This window comes from Triticum dicoccoides, chromosome 7A, assembly GCF_002162155.2.
Source record: "Triticum dicoccoides isolate Atlit2015 ecotype Zavitan chromosome 7A, WEW_v2.0, whole genome shotgun sequence".
In the NCBI taxonomy this organism is placed as follows: Eukaryota; Viridiplantae; Streptophyta; class Magnoliopsida; order Poales; family Poaceae; genus Triticum; species Triticum dicoccoides.
The window spans coordinates 701087011-701105283 of NC_041392.1; the positions used below are offsets into that span (position 1 = coordinate 701087011).

The 18273-nt window shown below is 47.3% G+C and overlaps 1 protein-coding gene across 1 annotated transcript; it reads left to right on the top strand.

Annotated features, from left to right (window-relative positions):
- Positions 1-16022: 16022 nt before the first annotated feature.
- Positions 16023-16746, top strand: LOC119328880 (transcription factor IBH1-like 1). The gene is made up of 2 exons (XM_037601876.1): positions 16023-16547; positions 16634-16746. The coding sequence occupies exons 1-2, from the start codon at positions 16071-16073 to the stop codon at positions 16634-16636; spliced, it is 480 nt and encodes a 159-aa protein (XP_037457773.1). The 5' UTR covers positions 16023-16070; the 3' UTR covers positions 16637-16746.
- Positions 16747-18273: the final 1527 nt, after the last annotated feature.

The window sequence follows — 18273 nt, forward strand, 5'->3', positions numbered from 1 at the left end:
TCGGTCTCCGGAAACAGATGCCGGGCCCTCTCTCCCCTCTTCTCTCAGCCCAACCCACTCTCCACAATCCACCTAGGCCCATGCCTACCCTTCTTTGCACAGTGCTTCGACCCCTCGCGCGTGTCCGGAAGTTGTCCTGAACCCGACCCGGACAGTCGTTTCCGTTGTGTCCGGATCATCCCCAAACATCTACAAAACGTCACCGTTTTCTTATTTGGACTCCTCTAACCTGTTATTCTCGGTCGTCCATTTACGATCGGAGGGTTCCGTTAGCCCCTAACCTAACCCAGTTGCGTATATAATGGGCAACCCTAGGAATTAGGGATCCTGTCCCATCCTTCCATCGATCCAATCCATCCCTGCCGCCACTCTCTTTGTTTTCAGTGCCCAACCTGTTGGGGAACGTAGCAGAAATTCAAAAATTTTCCTACGTAACACCAAGATCTATCTATGGAGAGACCAGCAACGAGTAGAAAGGGGAGTGCATCTACATACCCTTGTAGATCGCTAAGCGGAAGCGTTCAAGTGAACGGGGTTGATGGAGTCGTACTCGTCGTGATTCAGATCACCGATGATCAAGTGCCGAACGGACGGCACCTCCGCGTTCAACACACGTACAGCCCGGTGACGTCTCCCACGCCTTGATCCAGCAAGGAGAGAGGGAGAGGTTGAGGAAGACTCCATCCAACAGCAGCACAACGGCGTGGTGGTGGTGGAGGGGCGTGGCAATCCCGCAGGGCTTCGCCAAACACCATGGGAGAAGAGGAGGAGAACTTGGGAGAGAGGGAGGGGCTGCACCAAAGGCATAAGGTATGTTTGGGAGGCCCTCCTACCCCACTATATATAGGGATCCCAAGGGGGGGTGCGCCAGCCCCTAGGAGATCCAATCTCCAAGGGGGCGGCGGCCAGGGGAGGAGTCCTCCCCCCCAAGGCACCTAGGAGGTGCCTTCCCCTGCTGGGACTCTTCCTTTAGGGTTTCCCCAGGCGCATGGGCCTCTTGGGGCTGGTGCCCTTGGCCCATGTAGGCCAAGGCGCACCCCCTACATCCCATGTGGCCCCCCGGGGCAGGTGGCCCCACCCGGTGGGCCCCCGGGACCCTTCCGGTGGTCCCGGTACAATACCGATGACCCCGAAACTTGTCCCGATGGCCGAAACAGGACTTCCTATATATAAATCTTTACCTCCGGACCATTCCGGAACTCCTCGTGACGTCCGGGATCTCATCCGGGACTCCGAACAACATTCGGTAACCACATACAAGCTTCCTTTATAACCCTAGCGTCATCGAACCTTAAGTGTGTAGACCCTACGGTTTGGGAGACATGCAGACATGACCGAGACGTTCTCCGGTCAATAACCAACAGCGGGATCTGGATACCCATGTTGGCTCCCACATGTTCCACGATGATCTCATCGGATGAACCACGATGTCAAGGACTCAATCGATCCCGTATACAATTCCCTTTGTCTAGCGGTATTTTACTTGCCCGAGATTCGATCGTCGGTATACCGATACCTTGTTCAATCTCGTTACCGGCAAGTCACTTTACTCGTTCCGTAATACATCATCCCGTGATCAACTCCTTGGTCACATTGCGCATATGATGATGTCCTACCGAGTGGGCCCAGAGATACCTCTCCGTTTACACGGAGTGACAAATCCCAGTCTCGATCCGCATAAAACAATAGATACTTTCGGAGATACCTGTAGTGCACCTTTATAGTCACCCAGTTACGTTGTGACGTTTGATACACCCAAAGCACTCCTACGGTATCCAGGAGTTACACGATCTCATGGTCAAAGGAAGAGATACTTGACATTGGCAAAGCTCTAGCAAATGAACTACACGATCTTTTGTGCTAGTCTTAGGATTGGGTCTTGTCCATCACATCATTCTCCTAATGATGTGATCCTGTTATCAACGACATCCAATGTCCATAGCCAGGAAACCATGACTATCTGTTGATCACAACGAGCTAGTCAACTAGAGGCTCACTAGGGACATATTGTGGTCTATGTATTCACACGTGTATTATGATTTCCGGATAATACAGTTATAGCATGAATAAAAGACAATTATCATGAACAAGGAAATATAATAATAATACTTTTATTATTGCCTCTAGGGCATATTTCCAACAGTCTCCCACTTGCACTAGAGTCAATAATCTAGTTCACATCGCCATGTGATTAACACTCACAGGTCACATCGCCATGTGACTAATACCCAAGAGTTTACTAGAGTCAGTAGTCTAGTTCACATCACTATGTGATTAACACTCAATGAGTTTTATGTTTGATCATGTTGCTTGTGAGAGAGGTTTTAGTCAACAGGTCTGAACCTTTCAGATCCATGTGTGCTTTACAAATCTCTATGTCATCTCCTAGATGCAGCTACCACGCTCTATTTGGAACTATTCCAAACAACTGTTCTACTTGGAGCTATCCTAAATTATTGCTCCATTATATGTATCCGGTCTCTCTACTCAGAGCTATCCGGATAGGTGTCAAGCTTGCATCGTCGTAACCTTTTACGACAAACTCTTTTACCACCTCCATAATCGAGAAAATTCCTTAGTCCACTAGTTACTAAGGATAACTTTGACCGCTGTCCTGTGAGCCATTCTTGGATCACTCTTGTACCCCTTGACTGACTCATGGCAAGGCACACTTCAGGTGCGGTACACAACATAGCATACTGAAGAGCCTATGTTTTAAGCATAGGGGACGACCTTCGTCCTTTCTCTCTATTCTGCCGTGGTCGAGCTTTAAGTCTTAACTTCGTACCTTACAACTCAGGCAAGAACTCCTTCTTTGACTGGTCCATCTTGAACACCTTCAAGATCATGTCAAGGTATGTGCTCATTTGAAAGTACTATTAAGCGTTTTGATCTATCCTTATAGATCTTGATGCTCAATGTTCAAGTAGCTTAATCCAGGTTTTCTATTGAAAAACACTTTCCAAATAACCCTATATGCTTTCTAGAAATTCTACGTCATTTCTGATCCACAACAATATGTCAACAACATATACTTATCAGAAATTCTATAGTGCTCCCACTCACTTCTTTGGAAATACAAGTTTCTTATAAACTTTGTATAAATCCAAAATCTTTGATCATCTCATCAAAGCGTACATTCCAACTCCGAGATGCTTACTCCAGTCTTTAAAAGGATCGCTGGAGCTAGCATACCTTTTAGCATCCTTAGGATCGAAAAAACTTTTCTGATTGTATTGCATACAACCTTTCCTTACGAAAACTAGTAAGGAAACTTGTCTTGACGTCCATCTGCCAGATTTCATAAATGCAGCTAATGCTAACATGATTCCGACGGACTTTAAGCATCGCTACGAGTGAGAAAATCTCATCGTAGTCAACTCCTTGAACTTGTCGAAAAACTTCGCCACAAGTCGAGCTTCATAGATGGTGACATTACCATCCACGTCCGTCTTCTTCTTAAAAGATCCATTTATCTCAATGGATTGCCGATCATCGGGCAAGTCCATCAAAGTCCATGCTTTGTTCTGATATATGGATACTATCTCGGATTTCATGGCTTCTAACCATTTGTCAGAATTCGGGCCCACCATCGCTTCTCCATAGCTCGTAGGTTCATTGTTGTCCAGCAACATGACTTTCAAGACAGGATCACCTTACCACTCCGAAGTAGTACGTGTCCTTGTCGTCCTACGAGGTTTGGTAGTGACTTGATCCGAAGTTTCATGATCAATATCATAAGCTTCCACTTCAATTGGTGTAGGTGCCACGGGAACAACTTCCTGTGCCCTGCTACACACTGGTTGAAGTGATGGTTCAATAACCTCATCAAGTCTCCACCATCCTCCCACTCAACTCTTTCGAGAGAAACCTTTCCTCGAGAAAGGACCCGATTCTAGAAACAATTCATATTGCTTTCAGATCTGAATTAGGAGGTATACCCAACTGTTTTGGGTTTCCTATGAAGATGCATTTTGTCCGCTTTGGGTTCGAGCTTATCAACCTGAAACTTTTTCATATAAGCGTCGCAGCCCCAAACTTTTAAGAAATGACAACTTAGGTTTCTCTAAACCATAATTCATACGGTGTCATCTCATCGGAATTACGTGGTGCCCTATTTAAAGTGAATGTGGTTGTCTCTAATGCCTAACCCATGAACGATAGTGGTAATTTGATAAGAGACATCATGGTACGCACCATATCCAATAGGGTGCAACTATGATGTTCGGACACACCATCACACTATGGTGTTCCAGGCGGTATTAATTGTGAAACATTTTCCACAATGTCTTAATTGTGTGCCAAAACTCGTAACTCAGATATTCATCTCTATGATCATATCATAGACATTCTATCATCTTGTCACGAAGATCTTAAACTTCACTCTGAAATTACTTGAACCATTCAATAATTCAGACTTGTGTTTCATCAAGTAAATATTCTCAACATCTACTCAAATCATCCGTGAAGTAAGAACATAACGATATTCACTGCATGCCTCAGCACTCATTGGACTGCACACATCAAAATGTGTTACTTCCAACGAGTTGCTATCTTGTTCAATCTTACTGAAAATAAGGCTTTTCAGTCATCTTGCCCATGTGGTATGATTTGCATATCTCAAGTGATTCAAAATCAAGTGAGTCCGAACGATCCATTTGCATGGAGTTTCTTCATGCATATACACCAATAGACATGGTTCGCATGTCTCAAACTTTTCAAAAACGAGTGAGTCCAAAGATCCATCAACATGGAGCTTCTTCATGCGTTTTATACCATTATGACTTACATGGCAGTGCCACAAGTAAGTGGTACTATCATTACTATCTTATATCTTTTGGCATGAAAATGTGTATCACTACGACCGAGATTCAATAAACCATTCATTTTAGGTGCAAGAGCACTCATTCAGGTTTATTACTAATCTTGATGGTAGAGGGAGCGTGCGATGTTAGATCACATCAAACTTGGAAACACTTCCAACAAATATCGTCAGCTCACCTTTAGCTAGTCTCCGTTTTATTTCGTAGCTTTTATTTCGAGTTACTAACACTTAGCAACCGAACCGGTATCTAATACCCTGGTGCTACTAGGAGTACTAGTAAAGTACACATTAACATAATGTATATCCAATATACTTCTATCGACCTTGCCAGCCTTCTCATCTACCAAGTATCTAGGGTAATGCTGCTCCAGTGGTTGTTCCCCTTATTACAGAAGCACTTAGTCTCGGGTTTGGGTTCAACCTTGGGTTTCTTCACTTAAGCAGCAGCTGAATTGCCGTTTCATGAAGTATCCCTTTGTTCCCTTGCCCTTCTTGAAACTAGTGGTTTCACCAACCATCAACAATTGATGCTCCTTCTTGATTTCTACTTTCGCGGTGTCAAACATCGTGAATACTTCAAGGATCATCTTATTTATCCCTGATATGTTATAGTTCATCACGAAGCTCTAGCAGCTCGGTGGCAATGACTTTGGGGAAACATCACTATCTCATCTGGAAGATCAACTCCCACTTGATTCAAGTGATTGTTGCACTCAGACAATCTGAGCACAAGCTCAACGATTGAGCTTTTCTCCCTTAGTTTGCAGGCTAAGAAAATCGTCGGAGGTCTCATACCTCTTGACGTGGGCACGAGCCTGAAATCCTAATTTCAGCCCTCGAAACATCTCATATGTTCCATGACGTTTCGAAAACGTCTTTGGTGCCTCTACTTAAACCATTTAACTGAACTATCACGTAGTTATCAAAACGTGTATGTCTGATGTTCGCAACATCGACAAACGACGTTGGGGTTCAACATACTGAGCGGTGCATTAAGGACATAAGCTTTCTACTGATCGCATAATCGCTACTATCAACTTTCAACTATAATTTTCTCTAGGAACATATCTAAACAGTAGAACTATAGCGCGAGCTACGACATAATTTGCAAAGGGTCTTTTGACTATGTTCAGGATAATTAAGTTCATCTTATAAACTCCCACTCAGATAGACATCCCTCTGGTCATCTAAGTGATCACATGATCCGAGTCAAACTAGGCCGTGTCCGATCATCACGTGAGACGGACTAGTCATCATCGGTGAACATCTTCATGTTGATCGTATCTGCTATACGACTCATGCTCGACCTTTCGGTCTCCGTGTTCCGAGGCCATGTCTGCACATGCTAGGCTCGTCAAGTTAACCCTAAGTGTTTCCGCTGTGTAAAACTGTCTTACACCCGTTGTATGTGAACGTAAGAATCCATCACACCCGATCATCACGTGGTGCTTAGAAGCGACGAACTGTAGCAACGGTGCACAGTTAGGGGAGAACACTTCTTGAAATTTTGTAAGGGATCATCTTATTTACTACCGTCGTCCTAAGTAAACAAGATGCATAAACATAATAAACATCACATGCAATTATATAGTTGTGACATGATATGGCCAATATCATATAGCTCCATTGATCTCCATCTTCGGGGCTCCATGATCATCTTGTCACCGGCATGACACCATGATCTCCATCATCATGATCTCCATCATCGTGTCTTCATGAAGTTGTCACGCCAACGACTACTTCTACTTCTATGGCTAACGCGTTTAGCAATAAAGTAAAGTAAGTTACATGGCGTTCTTCAATGACACGCAGGTCATACAAAAAATAAAGACAACTCCTATGGCTCCTGCCGGTTGTCATACTCATCGACATGCAAGTCGTGATTCCTATTACAAGAACATGATCAATCTCATACATCACATATCATTCATCACATTCTTCTGGCCATATCACATCACATAGCATACCCTGCAAAAACAAGTTAGACGTCCTCTAATTGTTGTTGCATGTTTTACGTGGCTGCTATGGGTTCTAGCAAGAACGTTTCTTACCTACGCAAAACCACAATGTGATATGCCAATTGCTATTTACCCTTCATAAGGACCCTTTTCATCGAATCCGTTCCGACTAAAGTGGGAGAGACTGGCACCCGCTAGCCACCTTATGCACCAAGTGCATGTCAATCGGTGGAACCTGTCTCACGTAAGAGTACGTGTAAGGTTGGTCCGGGCCGCTTCATCCCACAATACCGTCGAAACAAGATTGGACTAGTAACGGTAAGCATATTGAACAACATCAACGCCCACAACTACTTTGTGTTCTACTCGTGCAAAGAATCTACGCAATAGACCTAGCTCTGATACCACTGTTGGGGAACGTAGCAGAAATTCAAAATTTTTCCTACGTAACACCAAGATCTATCTATGGAGAGACCAGCAACGAGTAGAAAGGGGAGTGCATCTACATACCCTTGTAGATCGCTAAGCAGAAGCGTTCAAGTGAACGGGGTTGATGGAGTCGTACTCGTCGTGATTCAGATCACCGATGATCAAGTGCCGAACGGACGGCACCTCCGCGTTCAACACACGTACAGCCCGGTGATGTCTCCCACGCCTTGATCCAGCAAGGAGAGAGGGAGAGGTTGAGGAAGACTCCATCCAACAGCAGCACAACGGCGTGGTGGTGGTGGAGGGGCGTGGCAATCCCGCAGGGCTTCGCCAAACACCATGGGAGAAGAGGAGGAGAACTTGGGAGAGAGGGAGGGGCTGCACCAAAGGCATAAGGTATGTTTGGGAGGCCCTCCTACCCCACTATATATAGGGATCCCAAGGGGGGTGCGCCAGCCCCTAGGAGATCCAATCTCCAAGGGGGCGGCGGCCAGGGGAGGAGTCCTCCCCCCCCCCCCCAAGGCACCTAGGAGGTGCCTTCCCCTGCTGGGACTCTTCCTTTAGGGTTTCCCCAGGCGCATGGGCCTCTTGGGGCTGGTGCCCTTGGCCCATGTAGGCCAAGGCGCACCCCCTACAGCCCATGTGGCCCCCCGGGGCAGGTGGCCCCACCCGGTGGGCCCCCGGGACCCTTCCGGTGGTCCCGGTACAATACCGATGACCCCGAAACTTGTCCCGATGGCCGAAACATGACTTCCTATATATAAATCTTTACCTCCGGACCATTCCGGAACTCCTCGTGACGTCCGGGATCTCATCCGGGACTCCGAACAACATTCGGTAACCACATACAAGCTTCCTTTATAACCCTAGCGTCATCGAACCTTAAGTGTGTAGACCCTACGGGTTCGGGAGACATGCAGACATGACCGAGACGTTCTCCGGTCAATAACCAACAGCGGGATCTGGATACCCATGTTGGCTCCCACATGTTCCACGATGATCTCATCGGATGAACCATGATGTCAAGGACTCAATCGATCCCGTATACAATTCCCTTTGTCTAGCGGTATTTTACTTGCCCGAGATTCGATCGTCGGTATACCGATACCTTGTTCAATCTCGTTACCGGCAAGTCACTTTACTCGTTCCGTAATACATCATCCCGTGATCAACTCCTTGGTCACATTGCGCATATGATGATGTCCTACCGAGTGGGCCCAGAGATACCTCTCCGTTTACACGGAGTGACAAATCCCAGTCTCGATCCGCATAAAACAATAGATACTTTCGGAGATACCTGTAGTGCACCTTTATAGTCACCCAGTTACGTTGTGACGTTTGATACACCCAAAGCACTCCTACGGTATCCAGGAGTTACACAATCTCATGGTCAAAGGAAGAGATACTTGACATTGGCAAAGCTCTAGCAAATGAACTACACGATCTTTTGTGCTAGTCTTAGGATTGGGTCTTGTCCATCACATCATTCTCCTAATGATGTGATCCCGTTATCAACGACATCCAATGTCCATAGCCAGGAAACCATGACTATCTGTTGATCACAACGAGCTAGTCAACTAGAGGCTCACTAGGGACATATTGTGGTCTATGTATTCACACGTGTATTATGATTTCCGGATAATACAGTTATAGCATGAATAAAAGACAATTATCATGAACAAGGAAATATAATAATAATACTTTTATTATTGCCTCTAGGGTATATTTCCAACACAACCAACCACCAAGCCGATCCAATCCATCCCCGACCAACCACCACCGCCTTGCCTCGTCACCGCCCGTCTGCTCGAGCACTATCGAGGCCGTGCCTCCTCTTCCCTCCTCGGATCGATCCTGAATGGATCGTGAGCACCGAGCTTGTCCCCGCCGCCCTGCACGTTCATGCCGCCGGACCTCCCCAACCTTGCAGGAGCCCCGCGGGTCGCCGACCCTTCCTCTCTGTCCTCCAATCCCCCTCCTGATTTTCCCTCTCTCTCTCATGGTGGCTCTCTCTCTCCTTCCCAGGAACGGGCAGGAACTCGCCCAAGCTCGTCGGCGTCGTCCTCGTGCCGTCCTAGTCCAGTCGCCATTTGCCTCCTCGCCGCCCGGATCCGGCCGTCTCCGCCTCGTCCGCGCCCCTGCCTCGCCAAGGACGCGCCTCCCTGTTGCCGGAGCCCCACGAACCCTCCTGCAAGCTGTCGCCGTTGCTGCTTTGCTTCAGGTCGATCAGAAGAGGATGCTCGCGCCCCTGCCTCGGCTCGGTTCTCGCCGGGTCGCCGTCTCACCGCCGGAGCAACGCCCGCTCCTCTACTTCGGGTCCCGGCATCCCCAGCTCGCCAGCAGCGTCGCCCCGCAACCCTGCCTGCGCCCAAGTCTCCGCCGCCAAGTTCCTTGCTCGCGCGCCAAGTTCCTGGTCACCTCCGCCTGGATCCGCTCCTCCTCGCCTGGTCCTCGTCGCCGGGAGCTGCGCTAGGGCCGCCCTGCCATCTTCAGTGTCGCGCCGCCGCTCCATGCATCAGCTCCGCTGCAGCCGCGTCGCCTGTCCATGTCCTCTACTTCGAGCGACAGAACGAAGCCGCCCGTGCCCGTTGACCTCGCTGGTCGAGTGTGGGACCTCGAAGGTCCAGCCTGCGTCCAGCCGCTTCTTCGCTTCCGGCCCGAGAGCCCGATGTGAGCAGCCACCCAAACCCCCTGTGCACTGCTGGGCCAGCAGTTTCAGCCCGATTGTATTTTTTTCCTTGCCTGCGAATTTGTCTTTTATTCCAGAGAACGCCATTTTACAGAAAAGACCCTCATCTTCATGCATTTAATAACTCACAAACGGTGCATCGGATTAAAAAGTTCTATATATGTAAAATGCTTAAAATTGTGTCTAGTTTCATAATATGCTACTTTCATCTATGTTTGAAATGTTTAAAATGCTGTTTGTTTAAATTTGCTCCTATGCCATGCTAAAATGATTTATTTCATAACTAAATAACCGTAGCTCAGTTTTAAATAATCTTTATATGTAAATGGGGTAGAAAAATGCCTAGTTTAACATGGTGGCTTTACTTTGCATGTTTAATAAATCTAAAATTGTGTTTTAGGGCAGAACAGTACCAAACCGTAAAATATGCACATGAGGTTTTTCCGGACTTGTTGCTTGTTGCTTCTGGCCTCATTTGAACTTGACTAGATAGGTAGTTTTCATTTGCTTCACCCTCTTGCCATGCTAACAACATTTAATCTTGTTGGGTACATAAACGAGAGAGAACTAAATAAGTCATGTGGTGTTTTCTTCAATATGCAACTCCGTTGCATATTGAGCTCCACTTAATTTATAGGGTTGTTTGTGCACTTTGCCATGCCATGCCTCATTAAACCGGACATGCATCATACTTGTTTGCGCATCGTGCCATGCTTATGTGATGCTTGTTTACTATGTTGTGTGCTTCTTTCCGGTGTTGCTTCTTCGGGTTGGTTCCAATAACGTCGTGTTTGTGAGGACCCGTTCGACTACGTCTGTTTGTCTTCTTCATGGACTCGTTCTTCTTCCTTGCAAGATCTCAGGCAAGATGACCACACCCTCGAAATCACTTCTATCTTTGCTTGCTAGATGCTCGCTCTTTTGCTATGCCTATGCTGCGGTACCTACCACTTGCTTATCATGCCTCCCATATTGTTGAACCAAGCCTCTAACCCACCTTGTCCTAGCAAACCATTGTTTGGCTATGTTACCGCTTTGCTCAGCCCCTCTTATAGCATTGTTAGTTGCAGGTGAAGATTGAAGTTTGTTCCTTGTTGGAACATGGAGATGTTGTTCCTTGTTGGAACATGTTTACTTGTTGGGATATCACAATATCTCTTATTTAATTAATGCATCTATATACTTGGTAAAGGGTGGAAGGCTCGGCCTTATGCCTGGTGTTTTGTTCCACTCTTGCAGCCCTAGTTTCCGTCATATCGGTGTTATGTTCCCGGATTTTGCGTTCCTTACGCGGTTGGGTAATAATGGGAACCCCTTGACAGTTTGCCTTGAATAAAACTCCTCCAGCAAGGCCCAACCTTGGTTTTACCATTCGCCACCTAGCCTTTTTCCCTTTGGAGTCGCGCATCCCGAGGGTCATCTTTATTTTAACCCCCCCGGGCCAGTGCTTGTCTAAGTGTTGGTCCGAACTAGAGTCCTTTGCAGCGCCACCTCGGGGAAACTTGAGGGCTGGTTTTAGTTGTACGGAGCGCTCATCCGGTGTTGCCCTGAGAACGAGATATGTGCAGCTCCTATCAGGATGTCGGCGCATCAGGCAGTCTTGCTAGTCTTGTTTTACCTGTCGAAATGTCTTGTAACCGGGATTCCGAGTCTGATCGGGTCTTCCCGCTAGAAGGAATATCCTTCGTTGACCATGAAAGCTTGTGATGGGCTAAGTTGGGACACCCATGCAGGGATTTGAACTTTCGAAAGCCGTGCCCGCGGTTATGGGAAGACGGGAATTTGTTAATGTCCGGTTGTAGAAAACCTGAAGTTGACCTTAATTAAAATGCATCAACCGCGTGTGTAACCGTGATGGTCTCTTTCCGGCGGAGTCTAGAAGTGAACACGGTGTTGGAGTTATGCTTGACGTAGGTTATTCTAAGATCACTTCTTGATCATACTTTTATCGACCGTGCTTTGCGTTCTCTTCCCGCTCTCATTTGCATATGTTAGCCACCATATATGGTAGTCGCTTGCTGCAGCTCCACCTCTTACCTTTTACCCTACCTATAAGCTTAAATAGTCTTGATCGCAAGGGTGCAAGATTGCTGAGTCCCCGTGACTCACAGATACTTCCAAAACCAGCTTGCAGGTGCCGATGAGTCCGTGCAGATGACGCAACCAAGCTCAGGAGGAGCTCGATGAAGATCTTGTCCTTTGTGTTGTTTCGTTCTAGTTGATCAGTAGTGGTGCCCAGCTGGGGTCGATCGGGGACCTTGTAGCATTTGGGGTAGTCTTCTTTTATTTTGGTTCTGTAGTCGGACCTTGATTGTATCTGTTTGATGTAATGCTTTATTCATGTAATTGTGTGAAGTGGCGATTGTAAGCCAACTATGTATCTCTTTCCCTTATGTATTACATGGGTTGTGTGAAGATTACCTCACTTGCGACATTGCTTTCAATGCGGTTATGCCTCTAAGTCGTGCTTCGACACGTAGGAGATATAGCCGCATCGAGGGCGTTGCAAGTTGGTAATCAGAGCCATTCCCCGACCTTAGGAGCCCCCATTGCTTGATCGTTATTAGCGGCCGAGTTGTGTCTAGAAAAATGTTTTGAGTCATTTAGGAATTATATACCGGAGAGCTTAGGAATTCTTTTTACTCCCCAGTCTCCTCATCACTCTGGTAAGGCATCCTGACGTAGAGTTTTGACTCTTCTCTTCTCAAATTTCACTAATTTTTTTTTTAGGATCACGCGGGTATCTTGGAATCGTTCCGATGGTTTTGTGACGAGAACATTGTTCTTGGTGCCTCCTGTCTTTAGGGGTTGTGGCAGTGTCCCGGAGAGTTGAGCTCCGAGGTGTTGTCGTCATAATTTTATCGTTGCAGTTTTGGAATACCTGAGTTTAGTACGCCGACATCGAAAATCTCTTTTATGCAGTTGTTGGTGAAATATCCTCGACGCCACCTAGTACTGGGGCGGGAGTTCGGGAGTATTGCCATAACTCGTATAACGGATGCTTTTCGAAGGTTGAGGTAGATGATTTCCGAAGGTTTCTTGGTTATGTGTTGAAGGATGGATACAGCTGGATGTAGGATTTGTTAGTTTTGGGTGAGATATTATGCTTCACCTGTATCCCCAACACCTGATTGCATAACTGGGATAATTTTGGGAGTTTATAAGTGGGATATTATGCTTCCCCAATAAGTTTAGCTGCCAGTAAGAGTTCAAACAACTTTTTGAAGCTAGACTAACAGATGATATGCCGTTGCATAATAGATTAGGGAGATACACGTAAGAGTTCAAGAGAAAAAATAAGTTTATTTGCAAGTAAGCACTATTTGTACAACATCGAGAGACTCATATCCAGATTGGGGAGCCCGCATGGCTAGTTCGGAGTTGATCGGGCCGACAGACGAAGTAATATGGCCGGCGTGGAGTTCTATAAAATACGACGGTCTCTTTCGTTCCAAATATCAAAGGCAAAATAGGCAGCAAATTAGCAATAGTGGCATTCCTTTGGTTCCCAGCGGCGACGCTGCTCCACCAATCGTTGATGGATCTGAAACACAAAGTACCGATGGGCAAAAGCGCAACATATAAGAGTACCTAAAAATCAAATATCTAAGTTTTAAAAGGTTACTACAAAGAATCAAGCACCTCATTGTGTTGGTTAGAACTTTTTTTGCGCATTGAGCCTTTTGTAATTATTTAAATTTTAGAAATATAATTCCACAAATATGAAGAAATGGGGGTTCTTCCAATATACACAGGTTTCGAGCGCTCTTAGTACAGAAGGATTATTTCTTCTTCCTTTTTTTGCAATAAACCATTATTACGGTTCGTTTTTACACAAAGGAAAAAGAGGAAACATGTGCATCACAGCCACAAGCGCGGATAAGATGGAACAGCCCGTGCATTCCGGAGACATCACCCATGTTTCAAGGGAGAGCAATGTATCTGTGGAGACAAACTAGCCTTGTGAGTTGTGACTAATCAGTAGACATGGGAGTTTGGAATTAAGCTCCGTGGAATGAATATACTTGGTGGATCGAAGACCAGAGCAGACCAAGGCTAGGATGAACAAGCGAAGAAATGCATGCATATGCTCACGGACTAGGGAGAGACAGAGCAGGCTGGTGCCTGTTTCGACACACCATATGCATGGGTGTTGCTTTTGCCATCTGACTCCCGCATGAGCGCGGACACGTGAACGTTGGACCGTATTTGCTGGGTTCATTACAAGACTAGCTGTTACTTTTACGCATATATGTTTTCATGGTAGAAGACATACTTCATGGTAGAAGTATTTGCTGGATCCATACTTCGGAATCTCATGGTAGAAGAGATAAGTTGGTGGGATTGAGATGTGATGCAGGATAACGTATATATGTTTTCTATATGCACCTCTGTTACTTTTACGCTGACATAAAGATCTAGTGATAAATTAGGATATATCTGAAGAGAATGATAAATTGCCTACCTATGATCACCACATGAGAAGCGCGTGAAGCTCGCTCCTCTCCAAATCAGCGATGGGCGAGTTCAAGTAGATCTCTCAAAAAGCGCATTTGCTATGTGTCAATCACTAATAATTTTTCTTGCCCGGCAGCTATTTCCCACACCCAGACATTCAATCCAACAATTGAGTCTGTTGGAACTCGCCCACAAAATCGATCGCATCAAATCATGATGAACATACGCACGCAAAAACTTTGATAGCCAAGGGCCCTTGTTGTGTCCTTCTTTTATCTTTTATTTTCTGTTTTCTCCACACACGGTCACACGTACAAGTCATTACACCTTGACTCACGTAGACAATATACTACTAGGACACACGGCTAACCAACTACAATCAGACTACTACTCCGAGCCATACATGTACTACAGAAACTAGACCAACTAGTACGTAGTACTTCAATACCTGATCGCTAATTAACTTAGCTAACACTAATAAACCATCTTTAACAAGATTATCTAACAGGGTCAAAATCAACCGAAACTAAACTTCTTCCAGTCATCCGACGAAATAGGTAGTCCAATAAAAACGGTTTGATCATGTGCATTCATGCACGGCTCAAATGTCCGGAACAAATTCACGTCAACACACAACCCCATCCAGCTCGCAGGGGAGAGCTGAAGCCAAGTGTCAGCGCCGCGCTGAGGCTGCATGTGCGGCCATGTGCACGCGTCTTGTCCTTACCTCCCGAGCTCCCTCGTCTCCAACTTAATTTCCAAAGCCATTTTTGCCGGTGACCATGACAGGGGAGCCATGCGGCTCAGTGACATTAAGTTATGATCATCATACGCTTGAGACTTTGGGAGACCTCAGTTAATTAAGCAGGCTTGTGGACATGCAGGATCGTACTTGTCCAGCTTGTATCCATAGTTCCATGCCCAGCATACGACAACACACAATGATGATATGTACAGCTAAGGGCCTAAGACACAGGCAATTTGTGATAATGAGACGTTTGAGATGTGTATATATACGCTTAGTGGGCATGTGTTGTGCTGTACTCCGCACCTTATATAGCTCAACTCCCTTTCAACTTTTCGAGCCATTTATGTGTGAATATGACACGGGAGCCAGCTCACTGGTATATCATCATGCGCTTGGGAGACCTTAAGCTTGTGGACATCTCGCGTCCTAGTTGTCCAGTCTACGTTCATGCATAGCATACGACAAGACATCGTCATCATCGAAGAATATGAGCACGTCAACAGTGTTGCAATTAAATGCCGTGAGCATGAGGTTCTATACTTTTGAGCTTCAAGTCGCCGACACAAGGTATACATCATGAAAAAGAGGAGCATTACTATCCAACATCATCGTAAAAATCATCCATGCATGTGTGAGAGATTATGAATCAGATAAGACGACACGTCCTATATGGCTATGGCACATGCATGTTGAATTAAGGTACTACTCCCTCTGTAAACTAATATAAGAGTGTTTAGATAACTAAAATAGTAATCTAAACACTCTTATATTAGTTTACGGAGGGAGTACCTTTTAAGGAATTAAGGTACTACTTAGTGACACCACATGCCAGAGACCAGTCCTATTTAAGCAGCAGGAGCGCCCATGTTTCTGCGCCAGCAAGTACGATCCTATCATCCGTCAACATTACTTCTCACAGCAAGTACATCCTGTCTCTGCTCCAGCAAAAGAGCAGACACAACCATGCAAGGTCCTAGAACCAGCACCAAGTCCTTCAAGCAGGCCTTCCTCAGGAACCTCCTCCTCAGCCTCCAGCTACAGGCACACCCGAACACGTCCTTCGGCGGCACCACTAGCCTCCGCGTGAGGAAGCGCGCCGTCATGTCCGCGGTGGACGTCGCTATGGCGACTGCGCACGGCGGTGGAGCGAGGTGGCCTAAGGCCATCTTGGCTCCGGCGTCCAGAGCGTGCAAGGTACAGAGGTGCCGGAGGATCGTGAGGAGGTGCCGCGGCTGCAAGAGGAGCTATGTTGCGGGGAGGCTCCTTAGGAGGTGGACCATCGCGCCGAGGGATGTGATACCGGGAGGCCGGCACGCCGCAGTCGACGAGGTCACTCTGCTCCGTGAGGCCATGGACTACGCCGTTCACCTGCGTGCTCAGGTCGATGTGCTCCGCCGGCTCTCCGAAGCCGTGAAAAGATCCAGCTCCATGGGTCGGCCGGTACGTCAAAAGTTTTAGTTGCTTAATTCCATTTACTGCTAAGTTTCATTGTGTATGTAACTAATAGGTCGCTCAACGGCGTGCAGTGATTCCTGGTCTTAGTGTGCACTTGGAGAAAAAGAGGCATTATTTTGTATGAGGTGGTGGAGTGCCGTTGCCTTTGCAAAAAGAAAGACATGGTCTCCATGATGATTGATGCTCGGGGAGTGGTGAAAAATATATATCAGGATTTTCTCTTGTTCTTTTGGGAGGAGACGCCACCCTTGTAGTGGCACCCACTCTCTATGCAGCGGGACACGGATCAACTTGGCGAAGTGATAAATATTAGGGCAACACTCTGCGCCGACGCACTGGCCCAAATACACGATTCTCTCTTCCTCCCTGCGTTCTCTTCTATGGAAAAACAGCCCAATGTGTCGCCATGGATGAGCACGCACTCGGCTTCGAAGCACCGCCTTGCGCATCTCGTCTGTTGCCGCCTGTCGCGGCACTCACCCCCGGTCGCCGCCCCTCGCCGCCGGTCGCTGCCCTCGCCGCCGTCGTCTCCTGCCTTTCCCACCGGCTTCACGTATACAACAGCGTGCCCCCTCGTGGTTGCAGCTCCCCATGACGACGGTCGCAGCTCCGATGGTGGCGGTCGTGACTCCGGTGAAGATGGCCCCATGGCAGCAACTACGGTGGCGGCGTGTGGCCTTCCGGCGCTCGTGTTGGTTCCAGCAAAATCACTTACCGGTTGTAGCATTTTTTTTCATGGATGCAGCTCCATCGTGCAGATGCTTGACGGTGGTAGCTTTTTTTGTCGCTGGATGTAGCATTTTTTGTCGCCGTCTCCAGCTTTGTTTTCTTCGGTTGCAGCAGAGGGTAGCGGCCGACGTCGGGCCTCGTAGCCCATGCTCTCGCTGGGGTTCCAGCTTTTTTTTAGCCGGTTCCAGCTTTTCGTGCTGCTGGTTGCAGCTCCTGTGCCTCCATGCTCCAAGCATCTATGACGACGATCGCCGCAGTGGTAGCAAAACCGGGCGCTGGTCCCAGCATTTGGATGTCGAAGTTGTAACACTCATCAGCCTTAGGCACCCACCGTCGCCTGCCCCGTTGTGGTTGCAGCTCCGCCATGGCATCTGTCCCCGTCGCCTGCTCTATTGGTTGTAACACCACACATTGCTGGTTGCAGCTCTCCGGCAAACTAGTTGCAGCTCCCCCACGGTGCCAGTTCCAACAAAACGACGGTGTGTCGTTGCTGCTATGGAGCAGACGGATGCAGCCGGTGCTCGTTTTTTTAGAAAAGGAGGATGACCCCCGGCCTCTGCATTTGGGTGATGCATACGACCACTTTATTAATTATTCTAACAAGACCTTACAAAGTAATACAACAGTAAGACTAAAGCCGCCGTCTAAGCAACAAACTGTCGCTACACCTATCCAGTTGATGAAGGGGCGCAGATAGCCTGTGCCTAATACCAAACAGACATTGCAGCCAAACCTAACATCTAAGACCTGAGGACCCATCCAGGACGCCTGCCGGGCATGGGTTTCGCCGGTCCGGCGTGCTCTCAGAGGCCACCGCGGCCAACAGCCATCGCTCCATCTTCAGAACTGTACTGATGCATCAACCTTGCTCGGTCTAGCTATCGTCGACGCCACCACGGCACCCAACGGTACCTCCTCCCTGCGCGCAAAAAACTGAGCACGTCGCGGTCGCCGCTCATACACCTCAGCACCATGCTGCCAA